The sequence below is a fragment of the Histomonas meleagridis genome (genome assembly GCF_020186115.1).
Source record: "Histomonas meleagridis strain 2922-C6/04-10x chromosome Unknown contig_88, whole genome shotgun sequence".
NCBI lineage: Eukaryota > Parabasalia > Tritrichomonadida > Dientamoebidae > Histomonas > Histomonas meleagridis.
Window position 1 is genome coordinate 104,433 of NW_027150922.1, and position 21,113 is coordinate 125,545.

The 21,113-nt window shown below is 27.0% G+C and overlaps 5 protein-coding genes across 5 annotated transcripts; 2 read left to right on the forward strand and 3 right to left on the reverse strand.

Annotated features, from left to right (window-relative positions):
• Positions 1–6,567: 6,567 nt before the first annotated feature.
• On the forward strand, positions 6,568–9,126 carry GO595_009205 (uncharacterized protein; the record flags this gene model as incomplete). The annotated part of the gene is made up of 1 exon (XM_067922865.1): positions 6,568–9,126. The coding sequence occupies one exon, from the start codon at positions 6,568–6,570 to the stop codon at positions 9,124–9,126; it is 2,559 nt and encodes an 852-aa protein (XP_067770617.1).
• A 5,808-nt stretch (positions 9,127–14,934) lies between these two features.
• Positions 14,935–15,549, reverse strand: GO595_009206 (CAMK family protein kinase; the record flags this gene model as incomplete). The annotated part of the gene is made up of 1 exon (XM_067922866.1): positions 14,935–15,549. One exon carries the CDS (start codon positions 15,547–15,549, stop codon positions 14,935–14,937), a length of 615 nt encoding a protein of 204 aa, XP_067770618.1.
• A 366-nt stretch (positions 15,550–15,915) lies between these two features.
• GO595_009207 (60S ribosomal protein L18) lies at positions 15,916–16,476 on the forward strand (the record flags this gene model as incomplete). Its single annotated transcript, XM_067922867.1, has 1 exon — positions 15,916–16,476. One exon carries the CDS (start codon positions 15,916–15,918, stop codon positions 16,474–16,476), a length of 561 nt encoding a protein of 186 aa, XP_067770619.1.
• A 682-nt stretch (positions 16,477–17,158) lies between these two features.
• GO595_009208 (putative 40S ribosomal protein S18) lies at positions 17,159–17,623 on the reverse strand (the record flags this gene model as incomplete). The annotated part of the gene is made up of 1 exon (XM_067922869.1): positions 17,159–17,623. The coding sequence occupies one exon, from the start codon at positions 17,621–17,623 to the stop codon at positions 17,159–17,161; it is 465 nt and encodes a 154-aa protein (XP_067770620.1).
• Positions 17,624–18,780: 1,157 nt separating this feature from the next.
• GO595_009209 (Alpha amylase, catalytic domain containing protein) lies at positions 18,781–20,439 on the reverse strand (the record flags this gene model as incomplete). The annotated part of the gene is made up of 1 exon (XM_067922870.1): positions 18,781–20,439. One exon carries the CDS (start codon positions 20,437–20,439, stop codon positions 18,781–18,783), a length of 1,659 nt encoding a protein of 552 aa, XP_067770621.1.
• Between the last annotated feature and the right edge of the window lie 674 nt (positions 20,440–21,113).

The following is a 21,113-nucleotide window of genomic DNA, read 5'->3' on the forward strand; positions in this document are numbered from 1 at the left end:
AGAGTTATCATTAAAATCTCTAATGAAAGGTAAGATAGGATATTTATCAATAATTTCATAACTTCTTCCTCCGAATATATTTAGAGCTAAAATATAATTTAAGTTTGATATTTTATCATCGATCCAATCTTTAGTTAAATTCATTTGCGAAATAAATTGTGAAAATGTATTTTTTTGTAACGTATAAGTTTGCTTAAAGAAACTTGGTTTAATTTGTGATATTACAATTGGAAAATCATTTTCAATGAATTGGAAACAATACGGAACAAAATTTTTGGTAATTATTTCGATAATATAATTTTCTCTTGTTAATATATAACTTATATCATTAAATTCAATTACTTTATATATTGTTGAAGATAATATTATTATTTGAGTTCCTGAAATTATAAATTTACATTTCATTTGTTTGTTTAATTGGATATATATTGAGTTACAATGAAATAAATTTGATATATTTAATGTAAATTTATTTGGTGGAATTCCAATCTTTTTAATAAATGGTTTTAATCGTAATTTTTGGAAGTTTTTGCTCATTTTTCGTGGTAATATTTCTTTATTTGATGGATGTGAAAATGATTTCCAAATCGAATATGGAGTTAAACATTGAAAATTGTTAATGTTTTCTTTGTTCATCATGTTGCAATCATTTACTTCAAGCATTATTTGTTGTGAATGTAATGAATTTAAACTAAGTTGGATATTTGATGATATAGATAATAGTTCTATTGAATGATTACATGTATTTCTTAAATGTGATTGTAATGAATTTAAACATTGAATTGATAATTGTAAAAAAATAATTGAAAAGTTTTCGACATTTTCTATTTTTACTTTTGTATCATGATTTATGATTTTGTTTAGAAAAATAACAAAAAAATTTAATAAATATTCTTTTTGGCTTTTAATTTTTGAGCTTAATTTTATAATTAAATGAATTATATCATTAAATTCTGGTATTAGATCAGAATTTATATTAACTCTAAATATTAAGTTAATATTTGTTAAATCTAATTCAATAAATTGATGAATTACATTTAAATTTATATTATTTCTTTGATATATTTCATTATTATTAAAACATGAATTAAAATATTCATTAAGTAATGAATCTGAATGAAGTTGATAATCAAAAGAAAACATTAAATAACGAAAACATAATTCCATTACTTCTTTTTCATGTCCTTCAATAAGATCATTTTCTAACAATGATTTTAACATTAATAATTTATATTTATATAAATCAATTTTTAATTTAGTTTGCAAAATATCAATTAAACAAAACAATTCATTAAATCCAATGAAGTTTTTTGTAAGAAATATATAAGAAAAGAAATATAAAATATTTTCTTCGATTTCAGGATATGATACAAAAGTTAGAAATGGATAAATATACCAAGTATTATATGAAACAAAACGTAATGAATTTTGAACAACAAAATTTTTATCAGAAAGTTTTTCATTAATTATTGATTCGCAATTACAATTTAATGAAATTTGTATTGCAATTGATAACAATTCTGGATGATCATTAATTAATAAAATAATATTATCAAACAAATCTTTTGTCATTTTGATTTTTTCTAAATGAAATGATAAATATTCTATTTGTGAAAATTCTTTTAAACTTAATATAACTTGAACTGTTAAAATAAAAACATTAATATTTGAACTTAAAAATAATGGATTTAATTGATTAGCTGCGGATTTTTTATCTTTTATAAAATCAGAAATCTCATTTAATAAAGATAAAAACATACATTTCTGTTCGATATCATTACACGTATAAATATGTGATATTAAATATTCAACATCATTATCAGTAAGTTGTATTGAAGCATATTGATATAATAACTTATTTAAATGTATTCGACAAGTTTTAATTTCTTTGTTTATGTCATGTATTTCTACAAAATCAGAATCTTCTTCAGAAAAATAGAAAAATAATCGAATTTGTGCTAAGATTTCATGAAAAGGAAAATATTTTATGAAAAATGTCGAATAAGTTGGGAATAAAACATTACACCAATGTTTAACAATTCTTTTTAAATGATCGGATTTAGCTGAAGTCCAAACCTTAAAATTAAATAATAATTTTTCGAATATAGATTCATAATTTGTTAATGTAAACAAAGTATAAAACCTTAAATATAAAGAATAAACTAAAAACGAATTATCGAATTGTAATAAATAATAAGGAATAAAATCAAAAACAGTTTTATCATGAAATAATTGACATATATCAATAATTTTTTCAATGAATTGAGGAGGAGATGTAGCAGTAAACTTAAAAAATTGTATTATTGTATCTGAAAATTTATATCGATCAAAAACATCTTTAAATGTTTGTATATAACCAGATTTATTAACTAATTGCTTAGCAATTAAATTAATATTTGTCCCTATACCAGCTGAAAACAATGAACTAATTTCAGATATAGTAAATATCTTCGAAAAAAGATAAATATCTCCTAAAAAACAATTTATTCCCTTTGATTTTTTATCAACATTTTTAAATCCTCCATAAGTAATTGTTAAATTTTTTGTATCAAAATTTGGATTTGGAGCAGTAAAAGCATAAGATTGTTCTTTGCTTAACATAAATAAAAAATTGATTTCATTTGTATCTTTTAATATTTTTGTCATTATAGATAAATATATCCAATTACATGAAGGCAATGCCATTATTACAGGTGCAGAAGAAATTTTTGTTTTTGTTACAATTTCGCAATTAAGTGTTAAACCATTTAAATAAAAAACCATTGAAGAACTTCCATCATTAAATTTGACTATTAAAGGATTTGATGTAGTTAAAGAAGGGTGATCTAATAATAAAATACAAGCAAAAGTAAATCCTTTATTAATATCAAAATTTTCCAATTTTTGAGTAATACTTTCTGATTTAGGATGATATATATATTTAATTTCAGGATTTAATTTGTTTTTAGATACAGACATATTTAATAAAAAATCAATTGTTTTATTTGTAAATTTCGGAAAATTTTCATTTAAGTCGGGTAAAATTGTTGATATTAATCTTTCAATAGAAACAAAAGAAGATTTATATGAAAATATTAATTTTAACAATGGATAAACAATTTCATCCAATTCCTTTTCGGATAAAACTTGTTTAAAATTAATAGATAAATATTGAAAATCATTTGGATATGTTCTAATTAATTCAATTAAGAACAAATCTAATCCACCATTATGAAGTTGAATAATATTATAAATCGAATATTTACATAATTTCATAAACTTTTTTAATAATTTTCGATAATCATTTGACGAATTTGATAATAAAAGGATAATAAAATATGGGTTTTTAACTAAAAATGTCATTGAACTTGTTAATTTATTTCCTGAAAGTAATGCTAATAATATATAAAAAGTTGATTTAGAACAATTTCCATTTTCCATTTCTTTGATTTTACTACCAAAATCAATCATTTCTTTATTAGACATATGGAAATTATCAATATTACATACCATAACTAATAATATTGATAACAATGATTTGAATAATTCTTTTGATGGGTTTTTATTAAAATAATTTAAAACAGAAGAAACAAATTGTATGAAATATTTAACTATTTCTTGATTAAGTAAAATTATATCTTCAATATATTCAAGTAAATTAATTGCAATTTTAAGTGGTAAATTATTACTATTAAATAATATAATTAAATATGATATTATATTATTTAATGCTACTTCATTAAAAGATTTAGTCAAAAAATTACGAACTAGATTTAATATTATTGGGCATAATGAATCATAAAAAATATGCGCTAAATAAATTTCTACAAAAGAACTTGAAGAAAAAGCAATTTTTGTTGCTTCATCATCTTCAGTTAGATTTAATACGAAGATAAAAACAGTTGAATAAGCCGAAAAAATCAAAGAATTATCTTTATTTTCATTAACTAAACAAATGAAATATTTCAAAATTTTTGCTAACTCTTCAATTAAAGGATTTACTAAAAATAAAGAAATGTTGGAATATGGAATAACGGAATTAATTCTACCAATATGTTCTGCAAATAAAAATGGATCTGATTCAGATTCTAACAAGAAAAAAGGAATATCATCTGGCCAATTTGTCATTATTGTTTGAAATGTTAAGTTTCTAAGGAAATTCAATATTTTAAAATTATTTTCATCAAAAAATAATAAATAATTTGATGAAAAAACAGGCGATTGTTGAATTGTTTTTATTAATGCTTTTGGTAATGAAACATCAACAAAACTATTTAAAATTGATATAAAAAATGTGTATATTTCAATAAAACATTTACTATTATAATTTAACCTTAATAGATTTGTAAATTCTAATAAAAATGTTGATGGAATCGTTGATGTCTTTCGATGAAGTAAGGATTGAAATATATTAAAAATGGAAAACAATTTCTCATTAAGAATATCATCGATTTTAACTTGAGAATAATAAATGTCACTATTCATAGGGTTTAATTTTGGTAAATCTTTGAATAGTTCTTGATTCAATTTTACATCATTTTGAAGTTTTGGGACTTTATTAGGATCTATAGGCTCTGGAAAATTTATTTTCCCATCGGTTTGATATTCTTTGATAAAAGAAATTGCAACAGAAGCAAGTTTTGTATATATTGGTAAAATTGAATTGGACGCACCAAAAAAATCAGAAACAGTGGCTAACAATGAAAGAGATTCTAAATCAAGTTTATAGATACGATCAGAGCAAAGAAAAAGTGTGGCTGTTAAATCAATTCTAAAAATGGATTTATCTGACATTATGATAAGTCTGTTAATAGCTTGAATAACTTTCGAAATGGAATTGTGGTCTTGTATAATATATGATTGTTCAAGAAGGAGTTGAAGTATTGGAATTGAGACAGTTGGTTCTTGAGGATTTGAAACAAGAAACTCTGTTAAAGAGATTATATTTTTGGAATCAATAGTTTCAACCTCAGTGAAAATGATAATAATAATGTAAATACAATTTAGAAGTTGTACTTCGTTGATATAATGCATTAAATCTATAATAGCTGTTAACAAAAGACAAAAATAATCTGTAGAAAAAAATGATGGAGAAGAAATCCAGCCAAGTGAATTTGAAATTAAACCAAATTCTTGTTCAATAATTGAAAATTGTTCAGCAATGCAACCATTAATAAAAGCTGGATCAAAAGGAAAATTGGAATATAAAAGCTGAATTATTTCTTCGAATGTTGGCCTTTTGTTACCTAAAAATTGCGAAAAAAATTGTTTCTCGAGTAATGGGAAATTATAAACATTGCTATTTTCGTAACTATAAAATTCCATATATTTAGGCTGTTGGAAGTATGTAATAATTTCAATTAATTTCTCAATAATTAAATCTGAATTCTTTTTCATTTGCTCTGATTGGTAGGCACTTCAATTTTCATTGAAATTTCAATGACATTTTTAAAAAAATTCAGTCTATCGTTCATATATAAAATATCAAGCAAAAAAAATTGTAAATGCACAGATCTCCTAACGTCTATGTACTATATAAAATAGAAAGAAATACAGAAAATCTATTGTTATTTCTATACATTTATTTAACCTAAATTTCGATGTTGATTAATTTTCATGAATATCGTTACAGTATTTCAAAAAAACATGAATACTATAGGTATCCATACACAAACAAAGTTATTTAAAAAAAATAAAATAAGTTATAAAAAAGAAGAATTAAAGAAGAAAAAATTGGACCAGCCTTTATGAAAAAAGTGACAAATGGATTTAGAAGTATTTGGTGCAATAAATCCAGAATCTTTTCTTGATGATATCTTAACAATTGCAAACAAACTTGAATCCAGGATGCCATTTATCCATACCCTATCAGCCCCAACAATTCTTCATCTTTCATTGGAAATTGAACGAGATTCAAACAATGCCGATATGGAGACAAAAGGTCAACTATTGCTATCGACAGAGAAAGTTGATTTCCCACCTACTCTTAATTTACCATTAGATGTTCGTTTAATAACATTAGATGAAAATTCAACAAAATCAATTTCAGATCGCTGTAATGAATATTACCAGTATTCCATTGTTGAGGTGATTAAAAAAAGACATAAGTTAACAGAATCAATTGGAGATGAATTTATTAAAAAAGCTCTTGGTCAAAGCAATCAACATGAAAATGATTAAACATGTTCAACATGAATATTTCAAATGGTATTTAATACATTCCAGGAATTTATTTTATCTCAACAAATAAAATCACTTTTTTGTTTTACATTACTTTTTTTCATCTGTGTTTTCAAAGACATATCCAAGTTCTTACTTTAAGATAAAAGTAAATATAAATTGGATTACCTATTAATTAAATTTGATAATTAAATGTCAAATTTAATAAAATCTTCTTTTACTAGAGTTGGACCACCATTTTTGGTTTTGTTTTCAATTTCACAAATCATATAAGTTTTTTCTAGAGAAATTAGACATATATAATGACATTTATTTTCCTATTGATTGGTTTCTGTGCTTTGAAAAAATGACTTTTAGAATACTTTACAGTTTATCGATTTCATAACCCCCCAGTTTGCAAGAAAAAAAATGAAAAAAACAAATTCTAAATCAAAACTTGAAATATTAGCTGAAGAACAAGAACGTCTTATCTCAATTGCTCAGCTTATTTCGTTTCAAACTAATAGTCAGAAAGATATTTCTGATTTACTTGTCAAAGGATCTAAAGAACTTACAAGTGAATTAAGACTTCTTTCTTTAGTAAGAGCCAAGATCATTATGAATAAAATTCGTTCAGCGGATAAGATTATTTCTTCACCAACATTTCAAGGTTTACAATTTTCAAAGATGGAATATTTCCCGCCATTTATAGATCCAAACTTATGTAATCATTATACATATTTTTGTACCTTTATGCGTAAAAATCCAGAAATTTTTGCAAAAGTTTTATTTGAATATTGCATTAAAAATCCTCTTAAGACAACCAAAATAGCATATTCCGTTTTTTTATCATTACATCAACAGGGCTGGTGCATTGAAGAAGATCATATGTTATTTGAAGTATTAACCTGCATGGCAGATCTTCAATTTTCTGTTGAAGAAAAAGCACATCAAACTCATCTCGTTGATTTAAAACCATATCCACCACGTCAACTTAAATATTCTCTTGATACAAGTGACGCAGCAGTCGCTAAATATTTACCATTTATCACATTTTCCACGTCATATCTCTTTAATGGTGCATCATTTGCATATCTTCAAACCTCGTTATCCCCCATCATCTTAAAACTTCATTCCTTATCATATTTATATGATTTGCGAACGACATTTGAAACATTAGAAAATGTTCAAACAGTATCACTTGCCAATTTTAGTTATTGGAAAGTGATTCTAATGTATTCCAAACAAGTTTTACAATCCTTAGAACAATGTTTGCCATTATTACCGCCATCTACTTTTGGATTAATGGCATATCTTAAGTCGCTTAATGTTGATTTATTTTTAGTGTTTTTTGAAGCGTTTATAAATCGTGCCTTAGATAGTCCTGCAGTCTTAGGCTTATTATCATGGCATCCATCACATAATAATTGGAATCCATCGAAAGATATTGCTGATATCTTTCGAACCAAATCATTAAAATCATTACCATCTAAACATTTAAGTTGTTTAGAGAGAATCTTAAGTATATTACCAGAATATTCGGAAATTAACATTGAAGAATTTTTGGATTTATTAATATTACCATCGGATTCACCAGTGTCTTATATGATTAGTGAAGCCGAACTTTTGTCGACTAATCCATCATTTCCTAAAGAGTTATTAATCACTTTGGGAGATATCTCTTTATTACATCGCGCTTCAATATCATTCGCTGAAAAGAATGAAGCGCTCGAAAAGATATTACAAAACATGGGCGATATCCCTAAAAAAGATGAAAACACAAATTTGCATTTTCGTATAGTTATCACACGACAAGCAAATAGAAACAGTTTCATTGAACTTACGTCAAGTCGTAAGCCGAGTTTTTCATTGTTTCGGATAAGTTCTGATCCGAATATAAATTCATTAGATAATAATAATAACAAATTATCGGATCCTTATGCTGAGTTCTTTTGTAATACGATTTGTTTAATGCCTTCGCCAAAACAATTCGGTTCTAAATCAATGAATCAATACTTCCAACAAATGAGTTTAGTTACGTCATTTTTTGTTCCCGAGAAAAATATTCATCAAGCGAATTGTGTATTATGGTATGCATCGACACAACTTAAAAACGAAGACAAATTATTAAAACGTATTAATAAAGTTGTAAATGAACGTGATGAACAATCTATGAATTGCGCTGATCGAACTTCTTCATTACGTACTCAGAAAGAACGAATCGAGAATTATGTTTATATTGTTAAAAGCATACGAAAGAACTTACAAAGTCATTTGAACTTAGAACTTTCCGAATGTTTTGCGCATGATATCTTATGTCAACAATTCATCGAAGCTATGCATCATAGCCACACATTTATCACTGACTTAAATGAGTTTCATAAAGTCGTAACAGAAGTTATACAAAGCGCTAAAAGAGAATTAAGTCTCCGGAAAATAGATGAAACAACATCAAAACAAATTTATCGAATTTTGTTCTTTAAAATGACTGAACATGTAACATTCCGTCGGTACATGCAAAGTGATGCAGTTGTATGGAAGAGAAGTGTTATAGTGTCGAAAATTTTGGAAAGCAAATTCGACGAAATCATTTCCGCCGCGAAAGAAGATCAGCCGCCTTCGTTCGATAGTAACATCCATTACTTACAAAGAGCAGCGGACTTGTTGGGACACATTCGGTCAAATTCGGGTATATCTGTCATAGTTTATTACGTCATCGAAGCTGTGGAATTGGTCCAAACGTTATGCAAGAACTGTAGGGAGTTAAGCTTCGACGGATGTTTGCTGTGGACTATAGTAACGCCGAAAATGAAACACATTTATTTGCTCAGTAAGTTCATACAGCACTTCTTGTTGTCGGGTAATTTCTTGGATAAATTTATGTCGTCCGATGAAATCAGTTTGTTGGCGCTGTTGCCTTCGGCGGTGGGATATTTGGTGAGGCTGTGTGGTAAGTATGACAAGAGAGTGGTAAATAGTTGGGCATAAATAAAAAAAATATTTGTTTCGTTGGTATTTTGAAGAGAATTTCTGCATTATTTATTACTTGTTGGAATTTGGCTACGAAAACAATAACAAACTTTGCTCAAGAAGTTCTTTTTTCATTCATTTTTTTCGAAGACTGCAATAATAGTAAAAGGAATAAATACTTTGCTAAATGTTCTTGTTCGAAATGTTTTACTATATGCTCCAAGTATTTTAACGCACTTTGGAAACAAACGTTTGACATTTGTGGGTAAATGCATTATAATCAACTTTTCCCCAATCACTATGCATATTCACATTTTGTAATAGTTCCTCAATTTTCATTAAGTATGAAATTTCACAATTAACGGAATGTTTTATGTCTTGATTCATTCAACGTGTAAAGTTTTCATAAATCTTAGCTCATCTATTCCTTTGTAGTAGTGAACCTGTTCCTTGTAATCACTCTTTTTCTACCATATTCAACTAAAACCCCTTACCAGAAAAAATAAATCTTATTTTGGAAAAAATGGATACATAGATATAAACATACAAAAGGAGCATCTTGCAATCAACAATATAATATTTGCATGAAAGTGAAATATTTTCTTGAATGTATAATTAAAATAAATAAAGCATTAAGGAAACCAACCGGTATCTTGAAAAAATCCAAACATAATAAAATTAATCTCACATGTAATCAAATTTAAACCTAATGAGAAAAACCACAATTCTATATTCAAAGGTTTTTATAACCAAAACGAAAAAATTCATTAAAAAAATGATAATTAATTATATATAATTTAATATTTTATGCATATCAATTTATCATTCATCAAAAGATTCAATTAGTTTCGTTATTGCAACTGCCGAAGTCTTTGAGTGGTACACTCTGTTTAAGAACTTTTTATCTTTTACGCATTTCAACAAATTGTTTGACGATTTCATCAGCGACAACGTCAAGAAGATATGATCCAAACAAATTTCTTTATAATTTTCGTCAATTGTAAATTCGTTCACAACATAATTTTCTAACTTATCCCTTAAGTTATATTCGATCACATAGTTAACAAATTCATCTGATTGACATATGCAATAATAAAACAATTCGAACATTTGATCAAATTGATTTGAGTATCGACTCCAATAAGGTTCAAATCTAAATAATTCCGATACTTTTTGATAACAATGTGGAACATCATAATCAACAACAATTTTCAAGATTTCTAATGTTGTTGTTCTTGTAATTTTTGGTTTTGGATATAATAATGAATTTTGTATCTGAAATTCATCCCAATTTAATACAATATATTTACATAGATTTTCATTACATTCCAATTGGTCTTTAATAATTTTGTTGAATTTCGATATAAATTCTTTATCAACGCAAAAAAAGCTTGTTTTAAAAAAGTAAAAAATTGCGGTTTTAACGGCCAACATACTGTCACTTTTTGTAATATCGAGTAAAACATTGAAAAATGCGGCCGATAAAAATATTTTACTTGATTTAAAGAAATTATTTTTGTTTTCAATAATTTCTTTACATTCTTCATCATTATTAATGAATTCGGAATCACTTTTAGTATAAAACAATAAATAAGCATTTGTTTTAGAATCTCCATAAGTTCTTTTCTTTACTTCTTTACTCGAAACTTTGGAAACATAACTATCATTAAATTCGAACCATTTCTCATTTTTTTTAATATAAGAAAAGTAATGACCCGAATTCACATTTCCATAATGTACAATTATTCCTGTTAAATTATAATCATCAAATAAAACATCTGGATAAGCGAAATAAGAGTTAACTTTTTCTTTTGTATAATTTTCATAATTGTATTCAAATCGCTTTAATTGAACAATTAAATGATTTGATGTCTTATTAATTGTACACCATTTCTTCGCGTCTTGTAATGGTTCGTCATCATTAAATTTATATTTTACATAATCAATAGAACTTAATTGTTCTAAAGATTCATCCATTTTACTTAAATTTTTTACGACAAGAGGTAAAACTACAAAAGGTTCGAATGAACTTCTTTCAATAGTTTCATCTGTATTCGAAATTATATGTTTAAATTCACCATCGAAAACTTTGGAGTTAACTTTATCGATTAAATTAATTAAGAATTCACAAGAATCCATTTGAACATTTATATCAATATCACCTATAGCTTCAATTAAATCCGTTGTATCAATTGATTTAAGACAAGAAAATTCCATTTGCGTAAATAATAATTTTAATTCTTTTACTATTAAATTATTTGAATCAGCAGCAAAAATTTCGTTTTTAAAATCATTAATATAAAAAAGTTGTTGTAATACAGCATTTATATAACATGTATTACTTAAGTTCTTTAGGCCGCAACCATATTTATTTCGAAATTGTATTGTATCACCATTAATAGGATAACCATAGTTTATTGGATATTTTCGTAAATGTTTATTAATTTTATTTAAAATAGTTAAATCGATTTCATAAAAAACAGAAATTAATTTTATAAAATAATTAAATGATTTCGATTCTAAAAACTCAAGATCAGATTTAAATAAAATTGTTTTAAATGTATTAATAATTCCTTCAATTTCATTTTCTTGTAAACATTTATTTATTATTAATTTTTTAATACATTTTATATGGCCTATTGAACATCCACATTTTTTCCTATTAAAATTAAGTAATGAAATATTTGTAACTCTTTTATTACGTTCTTGAGTTATATGATGACTTAATGATTCATAAAAATTAGAATTCGGATCATATTCAGAATTATCATAAGCTTTAACATATAAATCTAATGGAACATTTATATTTTTTAAGAATTTCGATGCATTTTTAGTAAAGTCATCATCATCATTTAATAACAAAATCTCAAGAATATTTAAGTTAATTTGGAAATTTCTGAGTTTTGATCCTAAATTAAATATTTTTTGGAATAATTTCTTTGCTGATGTCTCTGCTTTAGTTGAATATTCTTGAATAATATCAATGATTTGATTGGAAAAGAATGGATATTTATCTAAGATTTGATCATCATAAAAGTTATTAATAAATTCTAATATGTTTTCTAATAATGTTAAATTACGTGTAGATAAACCACATGTAATTAAATAATGTAAAATATCAATTTCTTGAAGTTTTACATCCATTGATTTATTATAAAATATCATAAAAGTTTGGAAGTTATATAAAAATAATGTTGTGTTATTATAAGGAAAGAATTTATCTAATTCGAAATTTAAGTTATTTAATGATGTTATAGTTTCATCATAAGTTGGTAAAAGATTTAATAGTTCAATTGTTTTAGAAGTTGGCGAATTAAATATTAATTCATAAAGATTTAATTCACCAAAAACTAATGAAGGAAATGAAGTTCTTTCTTTAATATCATTATCTTTATCATAACATTTTATAGATGTTAATTCGATTTCTTTCTCATAATAATTTTTAAAATTACTTTTAATTATACTTTTCGGATCTAAAATTTGTTTTTTATACATTAAATTAATTCGTTGATTTGGTGAAATTTTTTGTGCTAAAGATGAAATTGAATTTTCGCAATCAACTGTATAAATTTTATTATTAACTTTAATATTAATTTTGTTGTATTCATTTAAAAATCTATGTCGTTCAAAAGGAACATCAATTAAAAACTCGTACTTTTCGATAAACTTCTCTAAAAGTGAAATCAAGTAATCTTTAATTTGATTATCAGTTGCTTTAATAAATAAAGATTTCCATTGATTATAAAATTTTAAAATCATTTCATGATCATCACATTGATTCCAAGTATAAATTCTAGATAACAAATATTGGAATCTATTTTTAGCTTTCGAATATAAAGCAAAATGCCATATAATGTCTTCTTTTTCAAGTGGATATTTATCTATTTTATGTTCTTTACAACTTGGATTAGAATCGAAAATAATTTCTTTGATTAAATCATAAAAATCTGCAGTTAAATCATCTGGTTTTATAATATTTAAGAAGATATTAATATCAATATAATTATTTTTAATTAAATATCGTAACAATTGATAACATTTATTGGAATAAGTTTCGTTTTTTATTAATTTCTTTATCATTGATTTAGTTATATTTGTTTCGTTTGTTATAATCTTTTTAATTGTTGAAATGATTATATCAAAATTACAATTTTTCCCTAAAAAACTAAATAATAATGGAACCAAATTTTGATAATTAAAATCTTTTACATTTTTTTGTTCATAAATTATATTAAATATTTTAAAACTTGATGAATCGACTTTCTTTTTCGATAATTTCTTTTCAAATTCACTTAAAAATTCTTTGCATTCTTCAATAGTCATTGAATAAGCAATAAAATTTGGTAACGATTTATTAGAAATTGTTTTTAGTTCGGAATTATTTTCTTTTGTTATAATCTTCAGTACATTTAAAAATGGTTTTGTATCAAATTCTCGTTTTAGAAATATATTTCCAGTGTTAATGATAAAGTTTAACCATTCTTTAGTTTTAGTTTTAGGATTAAATATTAACTCTTCATAATTCTTGATTTGGTTTTCTAATATTCCATAACTAATACCATTAAATACATTATAATAACTTGGAAGCAAACTTATGTGTTGTGTCGAATGTAAATTCCATAATTGCTCGATTTCAGTCATTGTAATTATTGAATTTTTAATAAGAATTTCATATATTTTGGATAAATATTGGCTATGCTCTTCACGAATTGGTATTTTAAGAATTTTGTGGATAAGTTTTTTATCATTATTTATATAAGTTAAAATTTGTTTCATGTAAAAGTCATTGGTCAAAAAATAATATAACGCTTTTAATGAAAAAAAGCTTTGATTAATACTTTGATAATTAATGTAATTAAATATTAAGTCGAACCATTTTAATAGAAATTCGTTCGCTTTGATTTTTTGGCGTTTGATTTCATTAAATAAGTTTTGAAATAAAATTGTCAAGTTTTTCTCTGGTGAAGTTGTGAATATGGTGTTAAAGGCTTTCGTATAAGAATCAGTAAAGCTGTTGAAATCAATGAAATTTTTTATTGAAAGACTTAGAAATATAGGTTTGGTAATTGATATGAGATAATCAGAATTTGTGAGATCAATTGTTAGAGCTTCTTCAATTTCTTTGTAATACTCTGCTTTTATAAAATAATTACAAACAGATTTAAAGATTTCTGGGTTTGATTGATATAATGAAGAGCTTTCAAAAATTGTGTTAATAATTGATATTAATTTTTCATCTTGGGTTACAATACACTTTGGTATCAAATCTACAAAAAATGTTAAGAGAGTAACGACAATTTCGGAATCTTCCTTACTTAACTTATTAAAACATATTATTTTTTGTAGAATGTAATGATTTAGCTTATTAAGCAAACTATGTTCTTTAATCATATAAAGTTTTTTGATGTCTTTGTTATTTATAATTGATTGAAAAACATCTTGTATGTCATTTAGATAACCTTTTAAATTTATAGGATTCTCGATTATTTGTGAAATAACATCAAACCATGTATCTATATCTGGTGTAGGAGTTACCAATGGAAGTGTATCCATGGAAATTTTGAATATTATCGAACGTTTAAAATATGAGGCACCTTTAATTGACACTTTTATGTTCCAAATTGAATAAAATAACAGACTTTTAAATCCGATCAGAAATTTCTTATGACAAAACAGAAATTTTGCTCACATTTGCTGAATACCGTTTATTTGCGTTTATTTTTACAGAAGCGATTTAAACACCAATACACACAGGATTAAGATATACAAAAAATTTTACATTAAGTTTGTTTAGTAAATTACCACATTTTTATAAAAACATAGAATTTATTCGTCAGAAATTATATCTTGAGCATTTGCAATAATTGCATCGAAAAGAGCTATAATACTTCCATCAGTATCAGTTTCGTCGTTATGATATCTTTCTATTTCCAAAGCACTTAAAATTGGATTTTCAAGGACTTCAGTTGCTGTTGGTCGATCGTCGGGATTTAATCTTAACATGCTTGAAATCAATTCAATATATGGGCTACCAAGGAAATCTTCATAAATAACTTCTCCTGATTGTATCTGTTGAACAAGAGCTCCATCATAATCTTCTTCGTTTTCATCGATCATCCAAGGAAGGTGATTATATAACATGGCATAAAGACAAATTCCAGCCGACCAAATGTCTGCTTTCTTTTCGTCATAAGGTTCGCCAGTAAAACATTCAGGTGCCATGTATTCGGTGATGTTAGATTCGGCAGTAAGAGCTGGGAAAATGCTAGCGCCATAAAGGATAAGAATACCATTACTATCAATACGCATTGAAGAAATAGTAATGTTCTTATGTGGAAAATCATGATCATGTAAATATTTAAGAGCAAGCATAAACTGTTTAAAATATATAAGATTAGATTCAACTGGTGCCCCACTAAGTTGAATTAAAGTTTCTTCCATGGTTTGCGCAGAATAAGGAAAAAAGAGATAAAATTTACGGGTGGAAAATGAAAATTGGATATCAGTAAATTGAAACAAATTTGGGTGCCAAAACTTTAGATATTTTTTAAATACACTTTCATGAATAAAATAAGAATAATCAATTGTCATACAAAATTGACGCCTATTATTTAGAGTATTAAAACACAGGTAAAGGTCTACAGATTTTTGATCGAATTGTTGTTCGAATTTGTAGGGCCCAATAGGATCTGGAAGTTTTTCCATTTTTTTTCTTTAACGTTCTTTTCATAACGTCCTCCAAAACCGCCGACATCGCACGTTAACTAATTGAATGAAACGGTTTTGGTTTGGCCGAGCCTTTTTCGAATGGGTGTTGATATAGATCATCGTGTTTCCCGCAAGTCAAGGAAGACACCAAAGTCAAAGAATGTTCAATTAAATATGCTCTTCAGGCTTTACAGCTACCTTGCTCAACGCACTGGAAATGATTTCAACAAGAAGATCGCTCACCGCATGTGCCTTTCCAACACAAACCGCCGTCCATACTCACTTTCACGCCTTGCTGTTGCTCTTCAAGGTAAGGAAGATGATACAATCGCAGTTGTTGTTTCAAAGATTGTTAATGATGAACGCCTTTTAATTGTTCCAAAGATGAAGGTAGCTGCTCTCAGATTCTCAGAAACAGCTCGTGCTCGTATCCTCGCTGCTGGTGGTGAAATTATCACATTCGATCAACTTGCACAACTCCGCCCAACAGGTGAAAAATGCCTCCTTCTTGAAGGTGATCGCAAACGCCGTGAAGCTTGCCGCCACTTCGGAGCTGCCCCAGGTGATGATAATAGCAAGACACGTCCAAAGGTTCGTGCTCATGGCCGTAAATTCGAAATGGCTCGTGGCCGCAGGAAGTCCAGGTTATACCACGTTTAAACAGCCCAATAATTTAAATTTAGTTTTATTTACATTTCGATCTCCCAAAAAATTTTTTTACATGATTCTTTGGATTCACTTCTGTCCTTAGTCACCAAATGATACATTTTTTGTCTGCAATTAATGAATGAACTTGTATTCGATTTCTTCAATTTTTTTTGTTAGCTTACTAAAATCCAAATTGTCATTTTTCTTTCTTTGTAGTGCTTCTTGTTTCCATTGTTTTCGAACTTCATCAACATTTTTTATATGATCTTGATAAATGGATGATAAATAATTATAGACTTTCTTATTATGCATCACCATATTTTTGCGTATCCTTTTCATACAATCCAAAAATGGCTTTGAAATTTTATCTAGATAATCAATGAAATTTGAAATATGTGTTTTTGCTTGATTAAAAATATTACTTGAAATTTCACTTGAAACATCCATCAGATTGACTTCCATTTGCTTCGTTTTTGCGTGTAAAAAGAAATGAAAAACAAGCAAAATCATTTTTCTTCTTCAAGAAATAACCTTAACGTCAAAAATACTTCTACTAGTATTATAAAAGAACAAAATTTGAATCTTTTCGTAGGTTAGATCACTACCTATGTATAAATTATTCTTATGATGATTATGATGAAATATTATAGTTGCGTGGGAATAAATGTATTTGACGAGATGTTGATAATTATGTTTATTTCTTACGTTCAACACCAACTGCAACGCCACGACGACCAGTTGATTTAGTGCATTGACCACGAACCTTAAGACCAAGGCTATGACGGATACCACGCTTCATCCTCATCTTCTTCATACGTTCGATTTCGTTACGGTGGTTAGATGAAAGATCAGTTGAAGCCCATTGAAGGTTCTTGCCAGTTGCACGGTCATTTCTACGGTTGAGCATCCAGACTGGAATTCCATTTTCAACTGGGTTTTGAATGATTGCAACAATACGTTCTTCTTCTTGTGATGTAAGGGTACCAGCGCGTTTGAGTGGATCAAGACCAGCACGACGTGCAACAGCATGAGCAAATCTACGGCCAAGACCAGCAATAGCTGTAAGTGCCAAGTAAAGTGGCTTGCGACCATCTACGTTTGTTGAGAGCATACGGACCATATCACGGAATGCTGATGGATCTGTTACTTCCAAAGGCATTTGAACAAAGGCCGACCAAAACCGTTTTTATTCGCACTTTTGGTATAAGGCAGTTTAAGTGAATTTTTGAATGTTGACCGATTAAAAATCAGGGTGGACCAAGAAATTCCCTTACAAAAACAAAATTACCATTTAACTTGAAGAAATGAATTCCTTATCAACAATGTTAAATGTTGAAAATGATAATTAAACTGTTTATTCATAGTGGGTAATAAATATTAATACTGAAGAAATAATTAAACTTTCTTCCAGTTGAAAGAAGAAACAAAATGACTATGTTATGTTTTTAATTCTAAGTAGTCAAGTATAACCTCAACTTTAGATGGAAATAATTTTCAAATTTCAAAAAATTGATTAAGTGTTTCTTTTTCTATTTCATGTGCACCAGTCATATGAAAAAAATTATTTGGCTTGTTGCAAAATACAAAATGTTAAGCTATTTTAATGATGGATAATTAAACAATTAAAAATACATATTGAATGATGATTTCGATAATACATTCAGAATTTTCTTGTTTACCTATAACTCCAAAACAAATTAATTCATTCACTAAATCATATTCTTTAACTGTTTGTGGAATACAAACAAAATCATTTTCATTGCTTGGAAGTAATTCGTCAAATATTTGTATTGATACGGAATTTATTTTTTATGACTGAACAATTATTATTTATTCGCCAATATTTTTCACAAATGAATCTCATACAAATAACAATATTGTTATTGTTTGTGTAGTAGTTGTTGTTATTACTTATTGCTTGATTGGTACAAATTCGAAGTGAAAAAGAAGAAACTAACAATAACGATGATTCAGAAATACAAAATGAAAATGAAACAACAAAAACATTTATAACGAGAATTTCTGCTACGAATATCCGGATAAGATCATTTCATGCTGATATTAAATAAGGTAAATTCATAAAACAAATATAATTTTTGTTTAAATAAATAATATATTTGTGATTTAATTTTGCATTCAATTATAAATGTTCATAAATTTTGAGGATAAATATATCACAAATTTTTTTTTTATTTTGATTTTTTATTTTATGATAAATTGTTTTCTTATTGTAAAATATTTTATATTTTTGAACATAATAAAAAAAACATTATATCATTTAAGCAAAATTTGATATCAAAATGAAGAGGTAAATTTTTATTTAGCCTCAAATATGTAGCATGTAAGTGGATCACAATTCAAGTTGAATCCACCATTACCGCTGTATTGTTGGCCTGATATGAGATCTTTGAAGTATGAACCACCACAATTAACATATACTGTTGTTGGCATTGTTCCTGTATTAACAACAAAGACGATCTTTGTTTGTGTTTGAGAATCCCATTTAACATTAATAAGTGCACCATCTTTAGTTGAAACACTGTTAGAACCTCTCCACATTGCTGGATAATTTTGACGTATGTTCATTATCTTAGCAGTATAATCATGCAAATCTTGTTCGTTATTGTTAAATCCTGAGATATGTCCATCAGTACGTGCAACATTATCACCAGCTGTATTACCACCACATCCATAAGATTGCCAGCAGTCTGCTATATCACCAACTTCATCACCATAATAAATTGTAATTGGACCAGTATAAGCAGCTAAACAACCTAAAGCGATCTTATAACGTTTCCAATATGAAGGATTACTTCTATCATAACCATATTTGTTACGGATTAAGTTACCAAATCTCCAAACATCATGGTTTGTAATGAAAAGATTTGGATAAACATCTGAAGAATATCCTTTTTCACTTGGTGACTTAAATATATTTGTAAGTGTACCAACACCATAACCACCAGCACCACTTTCTTCTTGTGCAATAACTTGAACAAGGTTATAACGTGATGGGAAATCAAATGCTGATTTAAGACCATCTTGTGAATATGTTTGTGATTGGATTTCACTAGCACCACTCCAATGTTCACCAACCATATAACCAAGTGTACCCCATTGTTTACCTTGGCTCTTACGTTCATTACAAACACTTTGAACAGCTTCACGAATTTCATGCCAATAGTTATGACCATTTTGATAAACTTGATAGCATTGATCAAGACGCCAACCATCAATTTCATATTCACGGATCCAATATGTTGCGACTTCTTTATAAAAATCTAAGCTACCTGGATATGAAACTGGATTACTTCCACCTTGTGGATATTTACCGCTTGGTGATCCTTTAACATTACCTCCATGATGACCGAAAACACCATCTAAAAAGATATACATTCCACGATCATGACAACCTTTGATAAGATTACGAAGATCATTATTAGAACCGAATTTTGGATCAACGTTGAAATAATCAGTTGCAAAGTAACCAGTTGATTGAAGTAATGAACCACCAGTTCCACCTGTTGAATCAAATACTGGTGTAAGCCAAATTGCATTAACATTAAGACCTTTAATATAATCAAGTGCATTAATGATACCTTTAAGATTACCTCTATGACTACTTGGACCATAACCTGTGCAATAACATGATGAACCATCACCTTGGAATGATGAAACCATAATTTGATAAATTGTAAGTGAGTTGAAATCTGTGTTTAATCCATTTGATGATCCAACTGTAGTTGTATCTATTGTTGTTTGTGTTGTAGAAGTTGTTTTATGGAATGAAATATACCCAATTGTAGTTCCAACAACTAAACCAATTCCTACACATAAAGCCGCAAACCAATAAAACCATCTCTTTGGTTTGACTTCTTTATGGGATCCAATATCCTTTGAACTCAGAAGAGGCTCATTTTGGATTTCCTCCATGATAAATGAAGTCAGGTAGGAAGGTGATGTGATTTCTTTCATTTGAAAGGAGGGAGGTAGGATTTAAGAGAAAACGGTTATCACAATTAAAATAACCGTTATCTATTCAAATTTGAGTCATTCAAAAGTCAATTCACCAAATTCTTCTGAAATTTCTATCTTCGACAATGAAAAAAGAAAGATTTTAAATTCCAAAAGAACACCATTTCATAAACAAGATCGATTGGCCAATTCTTATTTTTCATGTAAAATTCTAAATGCTTATTATTTTAGAGTAATTAATTTATTTATCAAAGAAATTAATTTAAGAAAATTTATATAATAAATTCAAACGATTTAATTTATAAATGAACAATTAAATATCAAAACATCCCCAATAAATAAAAATAAAATCAGGTAATTTATTATAGCATTTATTCACAAACACATTTCTATTTAAATTTCTTTTTCGAAATCATTTTCATCATCAACAATTTCAGCGTATTTGAATCCCAAAAACTCGTAAATTCTGTACCTTTGCTTATATATTCTTTTGTATCCATAGTAAGTCATTATCGGCAAAGGATACAAAGGTTCCATTGGCCAACTCGGCAATGGAACTGTTTCATCATTTTGAGTACAGTTTACCAAATAAATATTTCCAACGGATATATATTCGATGTCTTTATCATATACGCAATGAATTAAACTTATTGACGAGCTCGAACTCATTCCAC